The sequence below is a fragment of the Colias philodice genome, chromosome 10 (genome assembly GCF_061535455.1).
Source record: "Colias philodice isolate Cphi_HAF_F1 chromosome 10, ilColPhil1 Martin Lab GWU primary, whole genome shotgun sequence".
Lineage (NCBI taxonomy): Eukaryota > Metazoa > Arthropoda > Insecta > Lepidoptera > Pieridae > Colias > Colias philodice.
Window position 1 is genome coordinate 2,987,742 of NC_143095.1, and position 18,342 is coordinate 3,006,083.

Here is an 18,342-nt window from a genome sequence, read left to right on the forward strand (position 1 = left end):
CTATTACCATTAAACTATTCAAACATTAAAATATAAAACTTTAGACTACATAATTATAGCTTTAGCTACTGGTAGTTGCTATACCTACCTAATTATTCATAACAAACACCACTATATTGATGGTTAACAATGCATTATAATAATTTATATAATTAAAATTATTTTTTATGGTCAAGCTTCAATGGTTCAATATTTTCACACATTTTAAAAATGTTTAGATGTAATGAATGTTTAGACCGTTACACAACTTTCCTAAACCACATCCTATTTTTGTCTAATGACTAAATTTAGTATTTTTATTGTCTTTAGAACATTTATTATTTATTTATGACTCTTACACGGACTAATATAATAAATGGTCAACCCATACCACCATTTCAAGTCTCAAATCTACTACATAAAGTTTTCAGCACCTAACTAAATGATGTTCGTTATAACTTATAATGCTTATATTCATAGGTAGGTACTCACGCATATTGAATACCTAATAAATTATATTGTCATAATATCATTCTTTATCACTTTAAAAAAACTGCTGATATTTGATATTACTGCCACAACACGCTATAGCCAACTCTGGTTCAACCGTTATTGAAACAAATTTAAAAAAGTGATATTTGTAGTTATTTCATATCATAAATAATACTAAGAGTGCAGTGCAGTGGTTTGAGTCCTTATTTAACAAAATAGAATATAGCCTTGAAACTATTAATTATCTTCATACAGGCTGTCAATAACTGCCACTTTTCTGCAGGAGTTGGCTCTGAAAATGAATATATTTTTTTCATTAATTTATTGAACATACCTTTAGACAGCACGTGCTTAAACGTTTGCTCAACTCAATATACTTAGGTTGAAAAAAGGCATGATGACGGTAAAGAAAAAGACCCGGAAGGATGAGGAAAATGATACGGCCTCCGGTTTCTTCTCATCGTACGAAACGCTGTAGCATTCGCATGATACTACCTCTAACGCTGTTCTTCTGTGAGGGTGTGAGACCTTCCCTGATGTGAGAAAACCCATTTCGTGCCAATTGCTTGATTCTCACAAAATACATACCTAAATAATAAAATATCTCCCAATCAAGCTTAGGAATACTGTAACTTTAATACTAGGTACTCAAAATTAAATAGGTACTGATACTTCTATGCAAATAAGTATAATATACAGAGTAGAATTGTCAGATATAAATAAGATTTTCTTTTTAATCTACAGATACCCTTTATCTATATACCTTGCGTTTTACTACACGTTCCGCGATGGTAAAGCTTCATTTAATTGTAGGTGCATGTATAATTATGTATTATGATGATATGTACACAATGAAAATATAAATATCGTCGCGATACGCGGAGCAAACTGGAACTAAAACCATAAACCAAGCAAAACAATTATTAACACCTTAGTTTTTAAACCACATTACATATAAGCATGCCATTTAAAACATTAAAATTCATTTCAAATACCTTACCTTTCATTTAAATAAAGGTATCAAATTTTCTGAAGCATGGCAGAGGATGATTAGTATACATTCTCTTTGCCCATCTAGAAAAAATCAGCAAATAAAATCAAGCAAAAAAAAACAATTAAACCTTGAATATACCAACGATAAACATTAATGAAAACATAATATGTATATAAATAATTATTCCCATAATTTGTTTTCTGCCAAAACAGATAAGAAAACTCAAAAAGCTCATTACCGATAACTGCTGTATATCAATTTAAATAAATAAATGCATGCATGCCATTTGTTGCAAATTGCAATACCCAAGGTACAGTAGGGTTAGGTACAGTACAGTATATATTTGTGACTATTAGGTATCTTGATGCACTGTTGTAAGTTTATTTTTGTTATGACATATACTTATATATTTTTATCTGTGGAAGTTATCGCTGTCATTTTATTTCAATAAACATTTAAGTAATGTTAATGGTCACAAAATATGTGAATAACACTTAAAAATCTTAAAAAACCGAAACATAAAAATAATAACCAAACTGTGCATAATCTGTAAAATAATAAAACTTTAATGCGATATTATTAGTTCCAATGAGCAAAAGCAACTAATGTTTAAAATTTAAATACTGCATTCAAAGCAAAACATTGGTAGTATTGAGATAAGAGATTTCACACTGCGGAGACAGCTTGCGGTTTTAATTCCATGAATGAGATAATAGTGGATACATGAAATCTAAGCAAGGAATTTAAAACGAAACGTTTGCGAATTCAATAAAGTATTAACTGTTAATTTGCAAATTCTCTTATTTCAACATTTGTAACTTTACCATAACATAAATTAATTATTATATTAATTCTTTGCATGCTTTAAAAAAACTTGCGTGTAACTACCATAAAGCATATCAAAACTGCAAAAAAAACAAATAGTAACCTGCGTTGCGACCAACACAAGCACTTCGCTTTACCTGTACATTGTCCACGTCTTTATATTTAGCGCGCAGATAGTTGGCGAGCGGTGGAGTGAAGAGCGCGGGGTCGGGGTGCGGGCGGCCGGCGCGCTGCCACGGCTGTGCGTGTCTCCATACTAGAGACACCAGCGAGCCCACCACTACCACCCACACGAAACCGATCTGGAGAACACAAATACTCCTCCTCTATATACACGAGATACACTACAAAGCCTAACCCTATTAACGAAGCGATAGTATAGGTGCTCTAAATGCTTCCACGTCATAGATACCAGCGAGCACACCATTAGCACCCACTCGAAACCGATCTGGAGAATACGCACCCCTTTATTCATCCACCTTTACAGAACACGCAACAAAACCTAACCCTATCAACGAAGCAACATAGTTTAGTGTTTAGTAACTAGTACTTCTGACTACATATACGTTCACGCCAACGAGACCAGTGAACCCAGCACACATACGAAACCGACCTGAACAATACACAACTCCCTATTGACGCTACAAAACATTTTCAGATCATGGTAGATGGAGCATGATTATCATAGAGACAATTGAGTCTATTTTCTATTGAATAGATATTAGTATTCTGCCAAGTATCAGCAAAAACATGCTATAAACTTTTCAGAAACTTAATCCCTAGCAAGCAGGATCAGGAGCAATCTGCCAAAAGTTAAATAATATGTAGGTATATAGTATAGTAGGAGGTACCTACTTAATACCACTACCTATATCCAAACGAATCCAACCTCTTATTGTTAAAAGATCTTTCTTTCAACACCTATTCAATACTCGTTTGCTGTATGTGTTACATATTAGCAAATCTTTATTATAAACTTTAATGATTTCAGTAGATATTACGTCACAGGCACGTGTTGGTAATTCTTATGTTCAAAAAATTTTTCAATTGCATTTATAGCTACATATATTTTTTTTCAAGATGATGTTGAAGTAATTAATGCACAAATTTTATTTAATACTTTAAATGTACAAGGTCTTCAGTCTACATTTTTTTGTAAACTATTTTAAATGTGCACTCGTTCACTTTATTTTATATCGAAATAAAAGCATTTATACAGGGTGTCCCAAAAAGTAGTGATGAACGGAAGCTGGGAGGTAGAGGACCAAGAGGGCTATCCGAATCACCCCCATGTGTGTTATGCGATTTTTCGTATTTTCGGAGTTATTACATTTTTTTCAATTTTTCATCTATCGCCGAGTACGATGAGATTTTTATTTATGGTGACGTGAATTATTGCGCTAGATGCTTGATTTTTTTTGTGTGCTAAGCTGAAAGATAGGCCAATTCAGTATGGTAACATTTACTATCGTTAGATCTTCGAATGGAATAAAAAAAAGAATTAAATGCCAAGAAAGATAAAATTACCCAGTATGTTCATAACTTCAAGGGCCCATAGAAAAATAAAATCACATAAAAAAGGTTTTCCATTTGGCTTTTAAAAACTTGCTCTATCGATCAGGTAGCTACCCTAAAAATTTCATTTTATTATTCTGAAGGCTTCAATCGAAAAATTGAAATCTAAATGTGGTAAGTGCAAAATTTTTATTAACATGATGATTATTAAAACCAATAAATAGGTGTTTAAAAATGAATTTTTTTAAAATAGCCCCGCTGTTGCTCAATGCAAGTGCGACATCACCGTAAAAAGTTGTCTTTTTAATGTCTGAATGCTCTTTTATCATTTTTAATGGTTTCTTCTGCTATTATGAATTTCCGGGTTATTTCGTCCAAATTGTGGCAGTCTCTCGTCTTTGTAGTATCCCCACGGAAAAAATTCAATAGGGTTTATGTCCGGAGACCGTGGAGGCCAGGCTAAAGGGCAAAAATACCCTGAAAGATGGATTGGTCGTTGCAGCCTGCGCATGCGCCGGTGACGCCTGCTTTAAAGCCTGGCCTCCACGGTCCCTCGACCTAAACCCCATTGATTTGTTTCAATGGGGATACTAAAAAGACCTCGGCTACTTGAGAGAATGCCCCAATTTGGACGAAATAACCCGGAAATTCATAGTAGCAGAAGAAACCATTAAAAATGATAAAAAAGCATTCAGACATTTAAAAGACAACTTTTTACGGTGATGTCGCACTTGCACTGAGCAACAGCGGGGCTATTTAAAAAAATTCTGGTAATTAAACACCTATTTATTGGTTTTAATGATCATCATGTTAATAAAAATTTTGCACTTACTACATTTAGATTTCAATTTTTCGATTGAAGCCTTCAGAATAATAAAATGAAATTTTTAGGGTAGCTACCTGATCGATAGAGCAAGTTTTTAAATGCCAAATGGAAAACCTTTTTTATGTGATTTTATTTTTTTATGGGCCCTTGAAGTTATGAACATACTGGGTAATTTTATCTTTCTTGGCATTTAATTCTTTTTTTTATTCCATTCGAAGATCTAACGATAGTAAATGTTACCATACTGAATTGGCCTATCTTTCAGCTTAGCACACAAAAAAAATCAAGCATCTAGCGCAATAATTCACGTCACCATAAATAAAAATCTCATCGTACTCGGCGATAGATGAAAAATTGAAAAAAAATGTAATAACTCCGAAAATACGAAAAATCGCATAACACACATGGGGGTGATTCGGATAGCCCTCTTGGTCCTCTACCTCCCAGCTTCCGTTCATCACTACTTTTTGGGACACCCTGTATAAGCAATGTACCTATTTGAACAGGCTTTTTGTTAATTGATGATGTTCAATGGAAATTAATGACAAAATATATTTTCGTAAAATTGAATACAAGCCAATTGGACCTAAGTATTATATTATAATTCGGGACAGTTTTTAAGGACAGCTAAATACGTCATTGCACATTTTCCGTTTGCAGCAGGATAATTAATATGAATTATGTATAATCCTTCATTATTTGCGTTTAGTGACGTCATCACATTTATAGCAAAGCAATTATTGACTCCAAATATAAGGAAGGTAAGTGTATACTGTCATGGACTAATAAATATATACTGTATAAAAGTAGCTACTTATTACGGATAGGACAAGAGGCCAAGTAACATATCTACACCAAAACAATATTTTCATATTCGTACCAAACTTAAGAAATATTTATATATGTAAACATTAAATAATAAAAAAAACATACCGGACTCGTCCACATATAGGATATCTTGTACAAGTAGAAGTAATCTGAAGGTTGTGACGTCACAGCCAATGGTATGGTTGCATTCAAACATCCTTCCGTACTAAGCGGTAGTTTTACAGGCATCGGCCGTGGACTGCCAAAACTCATCCATAGTGTCATAGACATACCACTTAGTAAAGCCACTGACACACCCTGAAATAATATGCTATCGTTATTCTTGTTTCTATTTAAACAAACCTGTTTACAGAAATATTGAAATAAATTATTTTCTTTAAGAGATTTTCTTGCGGGCAACCCTGATGAGTTACCCAATTTTATTTGCTCATTAAATATCAGTGATATTAAATATTCAATCTTTCTAATTTACCAACCATTTCCGTAGCGAATGTAGTAAACATCCCCAAAGTAAACACTCCGAACAGAGGTCCACCAACCGCTCCGAATATAGTTAGAGCTGCTTGCAAAATACCCCCTAAATATTGTGCTAAAAACGCCAAGGCGAGAAAAACCATCCCATACGCAAATGCTGCTAACTTCGTTAGCCATACTATGTGTGCTTCACGTACAGTGCACCATCTGCAAATATACATTATCAGTTGCTTCATAACAAATTATAAGGCTTATCATTTACTGTACAATATAACGTTGTCTCTACTCTCTATGAATCTTAAGAAACAGATGCAACTTGAGATAAGATCTAGATTAGTAGAGCTATGTTTAACCAGTGTAATAAATTGCGGTGTGATAAAAATTTACTTATGAAAATCAACAATACAAATCGGAGCAGTCTAGCTTTCCGCCCCCGCCTTCGCTTTTGAAAAATCATAATCTTATAAAATCTCTCCGTTATGTGTACCCCACACAGGTGTGAAAGAAATACAAACAAACATTCGCCTTATTAAATTTAAGGAGGGATGTACCTAATCACTAAAAATCTTTAAGTGTTTACCTTAATTACTAACCTGCTTACATAATCGGTGAGGGTAACTGCAGCCAGAGCATTACAAGAAGCCGATATAGTGGACAAGGACGCACTGAAGATGCCAGCTGCAAATAATCCCGCTAGTCCGGGAACCGATCGCATTGTGTCTACCACGAAGTAGGGCATGAGCTGATCTATCTATTGAAATAATATTGAAATAATTAAGAGTTCATGCTTTCAATTTAGCACATTAAACGTTAACAATTTTGATTTGTACGAGACAATTTGCCTTGAGTAGTTTTAATTATTGTCCTTGCACAATGTTACAGCGTTGAGATACGGTAGACAAAATGTTCTTATTTGCAAAGATAAACTAAGGTGTCACCATATTTTAATTAAGGTCTAGATTGGAGAATCCGGTCATATAAATAAGATGCTATATTTAAATAATCTCACGTGTATGAATTCCTTATGAACCACATTATAAAAGTGTTATATTAATATGCATTAGGCTTAAAACCGTCCTGGCTGTTAACCCCCGTCGTTCAGGGTGATAGACGGCCACCGTTGGGTTTTAGTGGGTATGGCTTCGCAGCGAGTCCCATACCCCCTTGGACAGTAAAACTGCCGAGGGGGATGCGTAAAAGCATTTCCCAACGTTAAAAAAAAAGGCTGAAAACCGTAGAATATAATATTTTAAATTAATTTATACGCCATGCGGCCATGCCGTTGGTCCCTACAAAACGAGCACGGTAATAAGTATGTTACAAATAATTTAAAACGTCTAATCCTTTTAATGCAATCTTTATTCTGAAACTCACGGCTGTGATAGATTTACTGACGTACGGGTCACAGTCCTTATACACTGCATAAATAGCGAGGCCACTAGTGCAAGTGACGACGCTCAACACTGATAGCACCGGCCAACTCCACCATAGACATTGTTGGGAACGAGATAGAGAACTCACTGTTAATAATCGCTGAATCTACAAATTAATTGTTTTTATTAATATTTATTACTAGTAGGTAATGATCACAAAATCTTGGGCTACAAATGTGTGTTTACCTGCGTATGATTAACAGCATTTAAAGATAGATACGTTATAAAGCCTCCGATGATTAAGGACCACCATGTGTGTCGTTCTGTAGGATCCACACTTATACTGAAAAAGTAACATACATAAATACGCATATTCATATTAAGTGAAACTTAACAAATTTGAATAATATTCCTTACTTTGAGAAGTCTAATCGACCACCTTCCTTGGCTATGAGAAAAATGTTTCCTAGACCTCCGACTTTTATCATCGCAAAGATGACTATGCTAAACACAGCAGCGAACATTAGAAAAGATTGAAGTAAGTCAGTAAATAGTACGGCTTTCATGCCGCCTAAAGTAGAATAGAAGGTGCAGGCCAATCCTATAACCAATATAGATATTACTCTATCCAGACCGGTGACAGCTTCTAGAACAATCGAAGGAGCATAGAGCACTATTCCATTATAGAGTATCATTTGCAGCGTGTATGTTAGTGACGCCAACATTCGAATTCTCGGCCCAAAACGAAGTTCCAAATACTCATAAGTACTAGTCTTCTGAAGGCCAAAGAAGACTGGCAGGTATAAATGCGATGCGATTGGTGTCGCGATACCATAGGACAGATTTATGACCACAAATATCATTCCATAGTAATAGTTTTCCGCCGATACTCCCAGTAACGTTATGGCAGACATGAAAGAAGCCATCAATGATACAGCAACGGGAAATATAGACATATTCCGATCGGCCAAAAGGTATTCCTGAAATTTAAACATTTTTCAGATAAAATTGTGAAAGACCTACTTAAAAATATATGATTATGTTAGAAAATATATCTACCTCATTTGTTTTTTGTTTGCCGCCAGTGAATTTAAAGTAAAGTCCGATTACTACTGAGGCGATTAATGTGGCGGCCATGATGACATAGTCCCACGGTCCAAATAATACTTGCACCATTTTTCCCGTTTCTAATAAAGGAATCCTATTATTATTATTTATACAATTAAAATGTAAATATGATTAAATGTCATAGGACGTTGATAGTATAATTAATGCACTAAAAACATTCGTAATAATAAAAAACTTTTTACATACATAGAATAGATAGCAATTTCGTATTTGTAGAAATGTTTAATAATTAATAACATAGATAAATATTCTAACAGTTAATCGTGTACCTTGGTAGTACAACTACTATAAGTAATAATTGTATCTGTGTACAATTTATTCTTTCAAATCTGTGACGCAACGTGAACGGACGCAAACGTTTTTAATAAAAACAAAAATTATATGATGAAAAAAAAATGTTTAAGAACTCTATTAAAACACTGATTATCTTCACGGATAATACAATTGACATCGTAATTGCAGATTTATTTAAATAATGTATTGTCTAAGATTTGATAAACTAACAAACCTTTATCAAGATGACTCCTATACTCGAATTATGTCAATGCTTATCTGTTGTATATAATAAAGCCACATAATACGTCGAATAAATTCTCACAATACTATTATCTCAATAACAAGACATTTTTAATGATATTACGCTTATAGTCCAGGAGGAATCGGCGCATGAGTACCGAAAACTATTCCACCTCAATTTTTTTACGTGATCCTCTTCAAATTGCCCTACTGATGATATAAATGCATGTTGCCATGGGGCAACCCGGTGCCATATTGTTTAAACCGAAATTGTTTAAACAATTGCAAGGAATTGTTATTTTTCAACCGGACAAATTTTTTTTATATTTTTTATCGAAATACCAATAAAAAAGGTCCAATTACTTTTCACGATAAAGTTAATATTTTCAAAGATATGAATTTTTTAAGGTTTGAAAAATCTCAAATTTGGGTACTTTCGACCCATGAAAAATATATTTAAAAAAAAAATAATATATAAGTAATATTTTTTTTTCAATTCTCTATACAATAGTTAATAATATTGTTAATAGAGATTTAAGAAAATTTCATTGTTTATATCTGTTTTTTAATTGTTAACTTCGCGCGCTCACAAATAATATAAGTTGCATACTTCTATGTGGTTGTGATTCAGAAGACTGTAAGAATATAATATATAAAAATAATATTGATAATAAATAAATACTTATTTTTAAATCTTGTTTTATTATTTCATACTTCTCCATCTATAACTTTCGTTTGAAGAAGTTATTCAATGTAATTAATAAGGTAAAAGACCTAGTTATTGACACTTTAAATTTTATTTTAGTTAAAAAAAAAACAAATCAATTCTAATAAATTAATAAATATAATTTTTGAATTAAAAATTTTAAGATCTTTGGTTTTTTGAGAACATTTCATTCTTTTAATTAAAATCAAATTGCGAGTGTCAAACAACTAGGCCAGTGTCAATAACTGGGTCTTTTACCTTACTTGCTGTTTCAATAACAAAAAAGTAATATAAACTGACAAAAAAGTAATTTTAATTACATGTTTCAATTTATGCTTAAATAACTTTAAAAAAATTGATTTCAGAAAAAAATATATAAGAAACAAATTGTAGACAATTTAATTATTAATAAGATTGCTCTCTTTAGAAATCTTGATAAAGTTGATAGTTTTTAAGATAAATGATAAATAATGATTCAAGACACAGAGAGGCCGATGCAGCGCATGAGTAAGAGAGAGACGGCGATACTTAAAGGTAAGCGGCGCGTACTTGTGAGCGCGCGAAGTTAACAATTAAAAAACAGATATAAACAATGAAATTTTCTTAAATCTCTATTAACAATATTATTAACTATTGTATAGAGAATTGAAAAAAAAATATTACTTATATATTATTTTTTTTTTAAATATATTTTTCATGGGTCGAAAGTACCCAAATTTGAGATTTTTCAAACCTTAAAAAATTCATATCTTTGAAAATATTAACTTTATCGTGAAAAGTAATTGGACCTTTTTTATTGGTATTTCGATAAAAAATATAAAAAAAATTTGTCCGGTTGAAAAATAACAATTCCTTGCAATTGTTTAAACAATTTCGGTTTAAACAATATGGCACCGGGTTGCCCCATGGCAACATGCATTTATATCATCAGTAGGGCAATTTGAAGAGGATCACGTAAAAAAATTGAGGTGGAATAGTTTTCGGTACTCATGCGCCGATTCCTCCTGGACTATTATGTTTTATCATGCGGCTGATGATAGTCACAAGTTAAATACATATATAAGATATTTATTATCTTGACGTTCATCAGTTTTCATCAAGTTACATCAATACCAATAGTAACATTTTATAACAACTCGATTTGAATGACTAATTTTATATCTGTATAGTTCAAACTGAGTTCAAATGGTTCAAATTGCAAATAGAACAGAAGAATCGGAATATCAATGACAGCCTTCATAAGTCGTCATATATGATAACTGATAATTTATAGATAACTGGCCTAACGCAATATAAAATCATGCAATGATAAATCTTAGAAGTGTAAATAAAAACAGTTAAATAAGGAAATCAAAACAAACGAAGAATTAGTAAACAATCAACATTGTTGCATAAAAGTTCAAAATCACAATTAGGTACCCATTTAAAAACCATTTAAAATAATAACTACATATATAATATGTATGTATATGAATTTTGATATGTTATATGTAATGTAAACAAACGTTGGTAGACCAAAATAAATAAATAAATAAACTATCTTACCATACTAATCTAAAATAACTCATTAACTTTGGTTCGAAATTAGTTTTAAGGAAAAGCAAAACCGTACTATAATTTAAGTTACACAATTATTGTACAAAAGAGCTAACTATAATATGTTAATCTCTGCTACAATTAATTCTTAGTTTATTGATAAGCGTATTGTATGTCTGTGTACCCGACATTTTACGAGCAACACACGGTGCCTTCATTGGGATTTGAGTCTGGAGTTTGCACAATGCAGGCGGGAAAAGAGTGATAAATGAGAAACAATGACTTATTTCACAGAATCCTGCAGGATTAGCGGGAGTGTATTCTCGAGACTTTATGCTAAGAGAACCTCGCTGAAAAATTGTGGGTGTGCGTGTACGTGAGTCGTGAGCGTCGAAGGACGACGATTTTTATGTAGAAATATTTTTTATTAAAGTGGAGTTCCGTGTCCTCTAGTGGGAATGGGGCAGATGCATTATTATTCATACATCTGTATAAAAAATAGACTAAAATTTAAAAAGAGCGGAACGAATTGAGAACCTCCATATTTGCGTGCAGTTGCAAGCACGTGTAGCGGTAACCGGTCATCGGACTTCGATTGTACGGTATACCCATATCTTTTTTTGAATTCGACTTTTATACTTGAACATTGAAACATTATTTCAAGATGATAGTAACAAAGATAATATTATTGTATAATGTATGTAATACATAACGGTACACAGTATAAAGTTTATATCTAAAGTGTGCTGCTAGTGTATAATGCAAAGTAGGTACATAAAAAAAACCGGCCAAGTGCGAGTCGGGCTCGCGCACAAAGGGTTCCGTAGCAGCAAATATAATAAATTACAGTTAAATCAACCTATCTCAAAAACTATAAGAGATACTTTGATCAAACCAAAAATCGTTGAAAGAGTTAATTAGCATGCATCACCTCTATTTTTTTTAGAATTTTATACCCCGTAGTTATAAAAATAGAGGGGGGGGGACATACTTTTTACGACTTTGAGAGCTGATATCTCAAAAACCGTTCACTTTAAGAAAAATGTTTTTTAGAAAACTTTATATCATTTTAAAAGACCTTTCCATTGATACCCCACACGGGTATGTACATCGAAAAAAAAAATTTCATCCCTCAGTTACATGTATGGGGGGCCCCACCCCCAATTCTTTTTTTTACTATTTAGTGTCATATTTTTGTAGCGGTTCATACAACACATATTCCCATCAAATTTCATCACTGTAGTACTTATAGTTTCCGAGTAAATCGGCTGTGACAGACGGACAGACGGACAGACGGACAGACGGACATGACGAAACTATAAGGGTTCCGTTTTTGCCATTTTGGCTACGGAACCCTAAAAAGTGCTGACTGTGATGTGTCTCTACTATGCTCTACAATAGGCAAACGTTCGCGCTTTGTAGCGAATTAAGGCAATAATTATCATAATATACGAATTAATATTAAAAAAATATTCTTTGTTTCATTATTATAGCGGTATTCAGTTACGGTATAAAAGTTTATTGTTGTTATATTTTATCAACCAATGAGCAGTACCACATACAAAAAAGAGTAAAATATGTAAAAAAAATATTCAATATACCTAGCCATGTTTCCAAAAAACAATACAATTAATCAATATATTAGTTAATATTTTTTTTGAAATCACGACACTTCAGATTTTGCGTATTCGTGCGAATGTAAGCGACTGGCATTTCGAAAGGGATGTAGCCTAAATAAGACTATCTTTATATTATGTAAGAGCCGTAAGATTATACACAATGATTAGCATATATTTTTTTATACTAATATAAGATGATATCCGACACTGAAAAATTATTTAAAAAAAATTGATGCAGACATTGGAAATCGGTATAGGTTTTATGTCAGGGCCGGTGAATATATTTATAGCTTACTAAGTTACTATCTGCTACAGGCAGCGTCCCCGGCGTGGTCAAAAAAAATAATAAGACTTCAATTTCTTTTATAATTTTCTGCCGTTTTGGTTCAAGGCTACAAAAAGATGGAACGATCGACCATCGCCCAAGCTAGGTACATAGGAACCTACGCCTGTTTTACTTTTTACTTGGTATACAATATTTTAGATTTTAGAGCTCTGGCGCGCATTTTTCATGTCTTATTTCATCATTAATATAGGTAGGTATTATTTACTTTTATTGTGACAACGTCGACATTGTGTAACGTTTTCGGTTTTACTACGAGATTAAAGGTAAAAACTTTGGTACTTTAGTATAATATCAGGAATCAGGATCATCATAAAGATACTATCTAAGGATTTAATTACGTAAGTATCTAAGTTATTGCATCAAGTCATTATTTGAATACGATTTAGTATTTTTCCCGATACCGCTTTTCGTGTTAAAAATTATAATAGTTATTACGAGATTTTGCACTTGTACACTTATCATATGCCTACCTATGTACCTATTAACAAGTTATGGATTTTTTTTATATAAATTGTTTATCCCACATTAATATAAGTAGGTATAACTACTTCACTCATTCATTTTCTGAAAAAATGATGAGAGCAAAAACGGTATGTCCTATAAATATATGTAGACGAATCTGAGGTTTGTAACTCACCCTGATTCCGTATAATATATTCTATGTAGCTACCTAGTACAGGCGGAGACAAATCGAATAAACCAAAACCCATTAGAATCCGTTCAGCCGTTCCTGAGTTATAAATGGTGATTTTATTGAAGATGCCAAAAAATCACTATTCACATGATTCAATCTAGGTAGGTACCTACTTACTAATAATTACCTATTACAGAATAATATTATTACGAGACAAAATATTCTTACACATCAATAATATTATTATAGTAAATAGGTATGTACTTAGGCATTTATCTTTAAATATTATAGTGCCAAAAATAGATTGATCTAAGTATATAGAGCATTTAGTATATTTTCATAACTTACAATAATTTACTTGCTTGTTGATCTTCAAAAAATCTCACGCAATCTTTGCAAAACTCAGCAGTTTTTATTAAATTCTCATTTCTTTCACATAAATAACATAATTTTTAATTCATTCTATGGACATTTCTTCATAAAATATATTATGTTTCACAAACTAAAACTTTTTACACTTCAAAACACCGCTACTTTTTTAAAATTTAACAACACGTCTCTCTTGCATGAAGTCAGGTTGCTGAATAAAATTTTATTTTCATGCATTCTTGAAGCCAGGGCGCTACCCATAATATCAGTCAAGATTAATCATTAAATCCATTTTGAGGTTATAAATTGTAAATAAAGTACATGACACTTGACAGGAGTCGAGACCGTCAAAAGTCCAAGTCGAACAGCTGATATTTTTTTCTACATAAGCGCTTTAAGCACTTCAATAAAAAATATCCTAGTGTATTTAAATTTTAATAAATACAGTATTTATTGATTTATGTATATTTTATGTGTTATATTTATTGTATCGCTTTTATAATCTTGTGTTTTTGCTATTAAATAATCTTGTAAGAATTAAAATTAGAATTCAATAGGTAGAGTTTTATTATTTTATAACCTTTAAGTTTGTATCAAATATCAATTTGTAATTCTTATTATGTTAGGATTCTGTTTAGTACTTTAAATTAAACAAAAATTATCAGTTTGACTACCATCAGCAATTAGTATACTCTAAGATAACCTAAACAAATTTTATTGGTAGCCAATCTTCGTGAACTCTACATTCTATCACATCGCTTTAGCGCTTGAATACTTGATAACTTGTTCCGTTCCAATTGATGATCACATTTTAAGATATCATATTGTATAATGTTTATAAAGTTAGCGTGCATTAATTTAATTATTCACTACCAATAACCTATTTCAAATAGCCCAACAGAATAATGGTTTGAATTTCTTTATATTATTATGTTTTTAAACTCAAAATGGTTGTGCTACAACCGCGCCATCTATTGAATACCAGAGAAAATATAACAGTAAGCTATAGCGCCATGGAACTATAGTCATACTGGAACCCAAACTCCTAAGAATAAATAAAAAACTGATAGAATGACCGCAAGTAACCCCTGTTTACCCCATAGGGTAGCCAGCGTGATTGTAAATTTTTCCCCTATTGACGTGCATTAAAAAATCGACTGTCAGTAATAATAGTCTATATGACATAAATCATTAATAAAATCCGCTAAAAAAATGAAATTTAAACAAGATTCATGCAGGTTTGCTTTTCCATTGAAATAACAAAGGTTTACAACTTTTAAAATGGACTGCTTATCGAACACGCTCATAATTTTTTTCCCATATTTTGAATTATGTTATGAAAATCGTTGCGCGGCAGCCCCAATTCTAGGTGTCAAATAATGTTTACTGCAAAATGGCGGATGTTTATGTTCATTTCGTGAGTTTGTTCTTGTATTTTGGAATTATTCTGAGCCAAAATTAATAGAAATGGTTGTAAATATATTGTGCGCGGTTGCAAAAGTGAATGGCATCCAGGATGTGATATTATATTTCATTCGTAAGTACAAAAAACCATGCATAAACTACGCTTCATGTAAAATTGTAGTTTAGTAATATTTCTACTTTAATTGTTGTTAAATCTGGAATAATAGATCGAAGTTGTGATTATAATGTTAATTTTGATTAGGTTTTTTCAATTTAACATCGTTATTTGCTTATTATTAAATGTTTCATGATTGTAATAAATATTAGACTAGGGTGTCCATACTTTATAAAATTGTGTACATATATTTCGGTATGGTATTTTACATGAGGAGAAGTCTTTCTCCACTTGAGTTAGTTCAATTGGCGTGAAAGTTAATGGTATAAAAACGTTGTTTACTACTTTTATATAATGATATATTGTAAAATCAAAAACTCAAAGTACATACATATATGGTACCTACTGAAATAGAAGCACAAGACAACAGCACAAATTTTGTGTTATCTGTATCTAAATGACATTTTTTTTTTTATATTTTGCAAATAATCTTCTTTTCTCTTTACAGGTTTCCGTCCAATCTAGCGGAACGTAATACATGGCTAAATATAGTAGAATTAAAAATATCCTGTTTTGAAAAAGTGAAGATATGCAACATTCATTTTAAACCCGCACTTGGCCAGTGTGGTGGATGTGGCTGTAACCTCATAGGAGGCCATGTCCCAGCAGTGGGAACGTAATATATACGTTACGGGAAATAAAATGTATGGGAGGGTTTAAAGTTACATTTTTAGATATTTCTTGTTATATTTAAAAAAAGTTATTATTGTTATTTTACTCATTAGGTAAAGTATCATATCAGTATCATATCGATATCAGTTTAAAGTTTTTTGATACCTGCAATAGTTACGGAATAATCACCTGTGCACACTTAACGATTACACCCTGAATATATTATATTTTGTTTTTTATTGTATGATAGGGAAGCGCTAGACCACGATCTCATATTTCAAGTACTCTTAAAACTATTTAAATACTTAAGGGTATGGAATGATAAAAATATTTTCAGTGAACCGATTTCGTTACTTTTTATTGTTATTATCTTATAATTTGCAAATTTGTAAAGGCAGTTGGCATTGTAATGATAAATAAATATTATAAAAACACATTGATATTTTACTTCATTAATTCCTCAAATGACTGGACGTAACGCCAAATTATACAGCAAAATGTTGTCATAATTTATAGCGGTCCTGTGTTCTGAAGATGCAAGACGGAAGACGCAAACATGAAAAAACGCTGAAAGGAACATTACAATTTTCCAATGTTAAATACTTGAACATCTATTTTTTATCTATTTGAAAAAATTCTACAGTAACTATATTAGAATAATAAATGCAATTACGTAATTTATTTCCGCCGTAAATCATCAACCATCAATCAATCAATAAATATAAAACTCTCCCGTTACTTAGTGACTGACAGACAACGCACAGCCTAAAATCACTGGACCTAAAGACATGAAATTTGGCACACTCTGTATATCTAGAGTATCCTAAAGGTGCACTTAGAAAGGCTATTCCGAAATCCCCACGGGATAAATGGGATTTTATGTTTTATGACTTCAACGAGGACGAAGTCGCGGGCAAAATCTAGTATTATAGTAAAATTTTAATACGAATAAAATTGATGTATCCGTTATTTTTTTCCTTAATATCCTGAATTTTTTACATTTATACTCACCCCACAGAAATATAGACATACTATATATATTATGACTCACCGTAACTAGAAAGAGACGGAGGGGAAACGATAAGATTCAAGGTCAAATTTTTTGACTTTACTTTTTCTTAGGGAGTGTGGGTTCCATACGTAGTATATATAGTTCCATGTATAGCGCCTAGCTATTTCGAATTAATTTTAAATTTAAAATTACAATTTATATTGGTGTAATGAATAAAATAATTATCGACACTAATGATTTTCACTTTTCAGTAATTGGTTCGCAGGACAGTAATAAGCTCATTTAACTTTCCTTGAATGCACATGAACATCGGGATTTTAATCTTCTAACGGTGCATTTACATCTAATGAACGCATCTAGAGCAAGAGGAAGAACATTCTTATATTATACTAGCGGTCCGCCCCGGCTTCGCCCGTGGTACATATTTACGTTTTCTCTACGTAAAAACCATCCTCGTACTTCAAGGAATATAATAAAAAAAGAATTATCGAAATCGGTTCAGCCGTTCTCGAGTTATGCGCTTACCAACACATTTTGCGATTCATTTTTATATATAAGATTATTTTATTATAATAACTCACAAAAACTAAAAAGAATTTGACATACTGGGGTTACAATGAGCATTCGCTCGTTTGATTGAAAAGCACCGTTAGACATCGGGCATCAATAAGTAGATTTAAGTATATACAGGGTGTCCCAAAAAGTATGGATGAACTGAAGCCAGGAGGTAGAGGACCTAGAGGGCTATCCGAATCACCCCCATGTATGTTATGCGATTTTTCCTAGTTTCGGAGTTATGACTCTTTTTTCAATTTTTCACTTATGGCCGAGAACGATGAGATTTTGACTCATGGTGACGTCAATTATTGCGGTAGATGCTTGATTTTTTTTGTGTGCTAAGCTGAAAGATAGACCAATTCAGTATGGTTACATTTACTGTCGTAAGATCTTTGAATGGAATAAAAAAAAGAATTAAATG

At 32.2% G+C, this 18,342-nt stretch overlaps 1 protein-coding gene and 1 long non-coding RNA gene across 2 annotated transcripts; one reads left to right on the forward strand and one right to left on the reverse strand.

Annotated features, from left to right (window-relative positions):
* Nucleotides 1-241: 241 nt before the first annotated feature.
* Nucleotides 242-14,445, reverse strand: LOC149485074 (putative sodium-dependent multivitamin transporter). Its single transcript, XM_089699757.1, has 10 exons — nucleotides 14,140-14,445; nucleotides 8,366-8,493; nucleotides 7,724-8,286; nucleotides 7,553-7,649; nucleotides 7,308-7,472; nucleotides 6,527-6,684; nucleotides 5,936-6,140; nucleotides 5,565-5,756; nucleotides 2,428-2,592; nucleotides 242-763 (listed from the first exon to the last, which is right to left on the reverse strand). Exons 2-10 carry the CDS (start codon nucleotides 8,480-8,482, stop codon nucleotides 731-733), a joined length of 1,695 nt encoding a protein of 564 aa, XP_089555883.1. The 5' UTR covers nucleotides 8,483-8,493; nucleotides 14,140-14,445; the 3' UTR covers nucleotides 242-730.
* Nucleotides 14,446-15,175: 730 nt separating this feature from the next.
* Nucleotides 15,176-16,785, forward strand: LOC149485075 (uncharacterized). The gene is made up of 2 exons (XR_016316167.1): nucleotides 15,176-15,697; nucleotides 16,188-16,785. It is a non-coding gene; the product is annotated as an uncharacterized LOC149485075 (long non-coding RNA).
* The last annotated feature ends 1,557 nt before the right edge of the window (nucleotides 16,786-18,342 follow it).

What these genes read in the sequence shown, in the direction of transcription:
- LOC149485074 (XM_089699757.1), bottom strand. Translation starts at nt 8,482, where the DNA reads ATGGTGCAAGTATTATTTGGACCGTGGGACTATGTCATCATGGCCGCC. An exon ending in ATGCTGTTAATCATACGCAG is followed by an intron (nt 7,473 to 7,552) that starts GTAAACACACAT and finishes ATTAATTTGTAG; the next exon opens with ATTCAGCGATTATTAACAGT. An exon ending in TCAGTAAATCTATCACAGCC is followed by an intron (nt 6,685 to 7,307) that starts GTGAGTTTCAGA and finishes TTATTTCAATAG; the next exon opens with ATAGATCAGCTCATGCCCTA.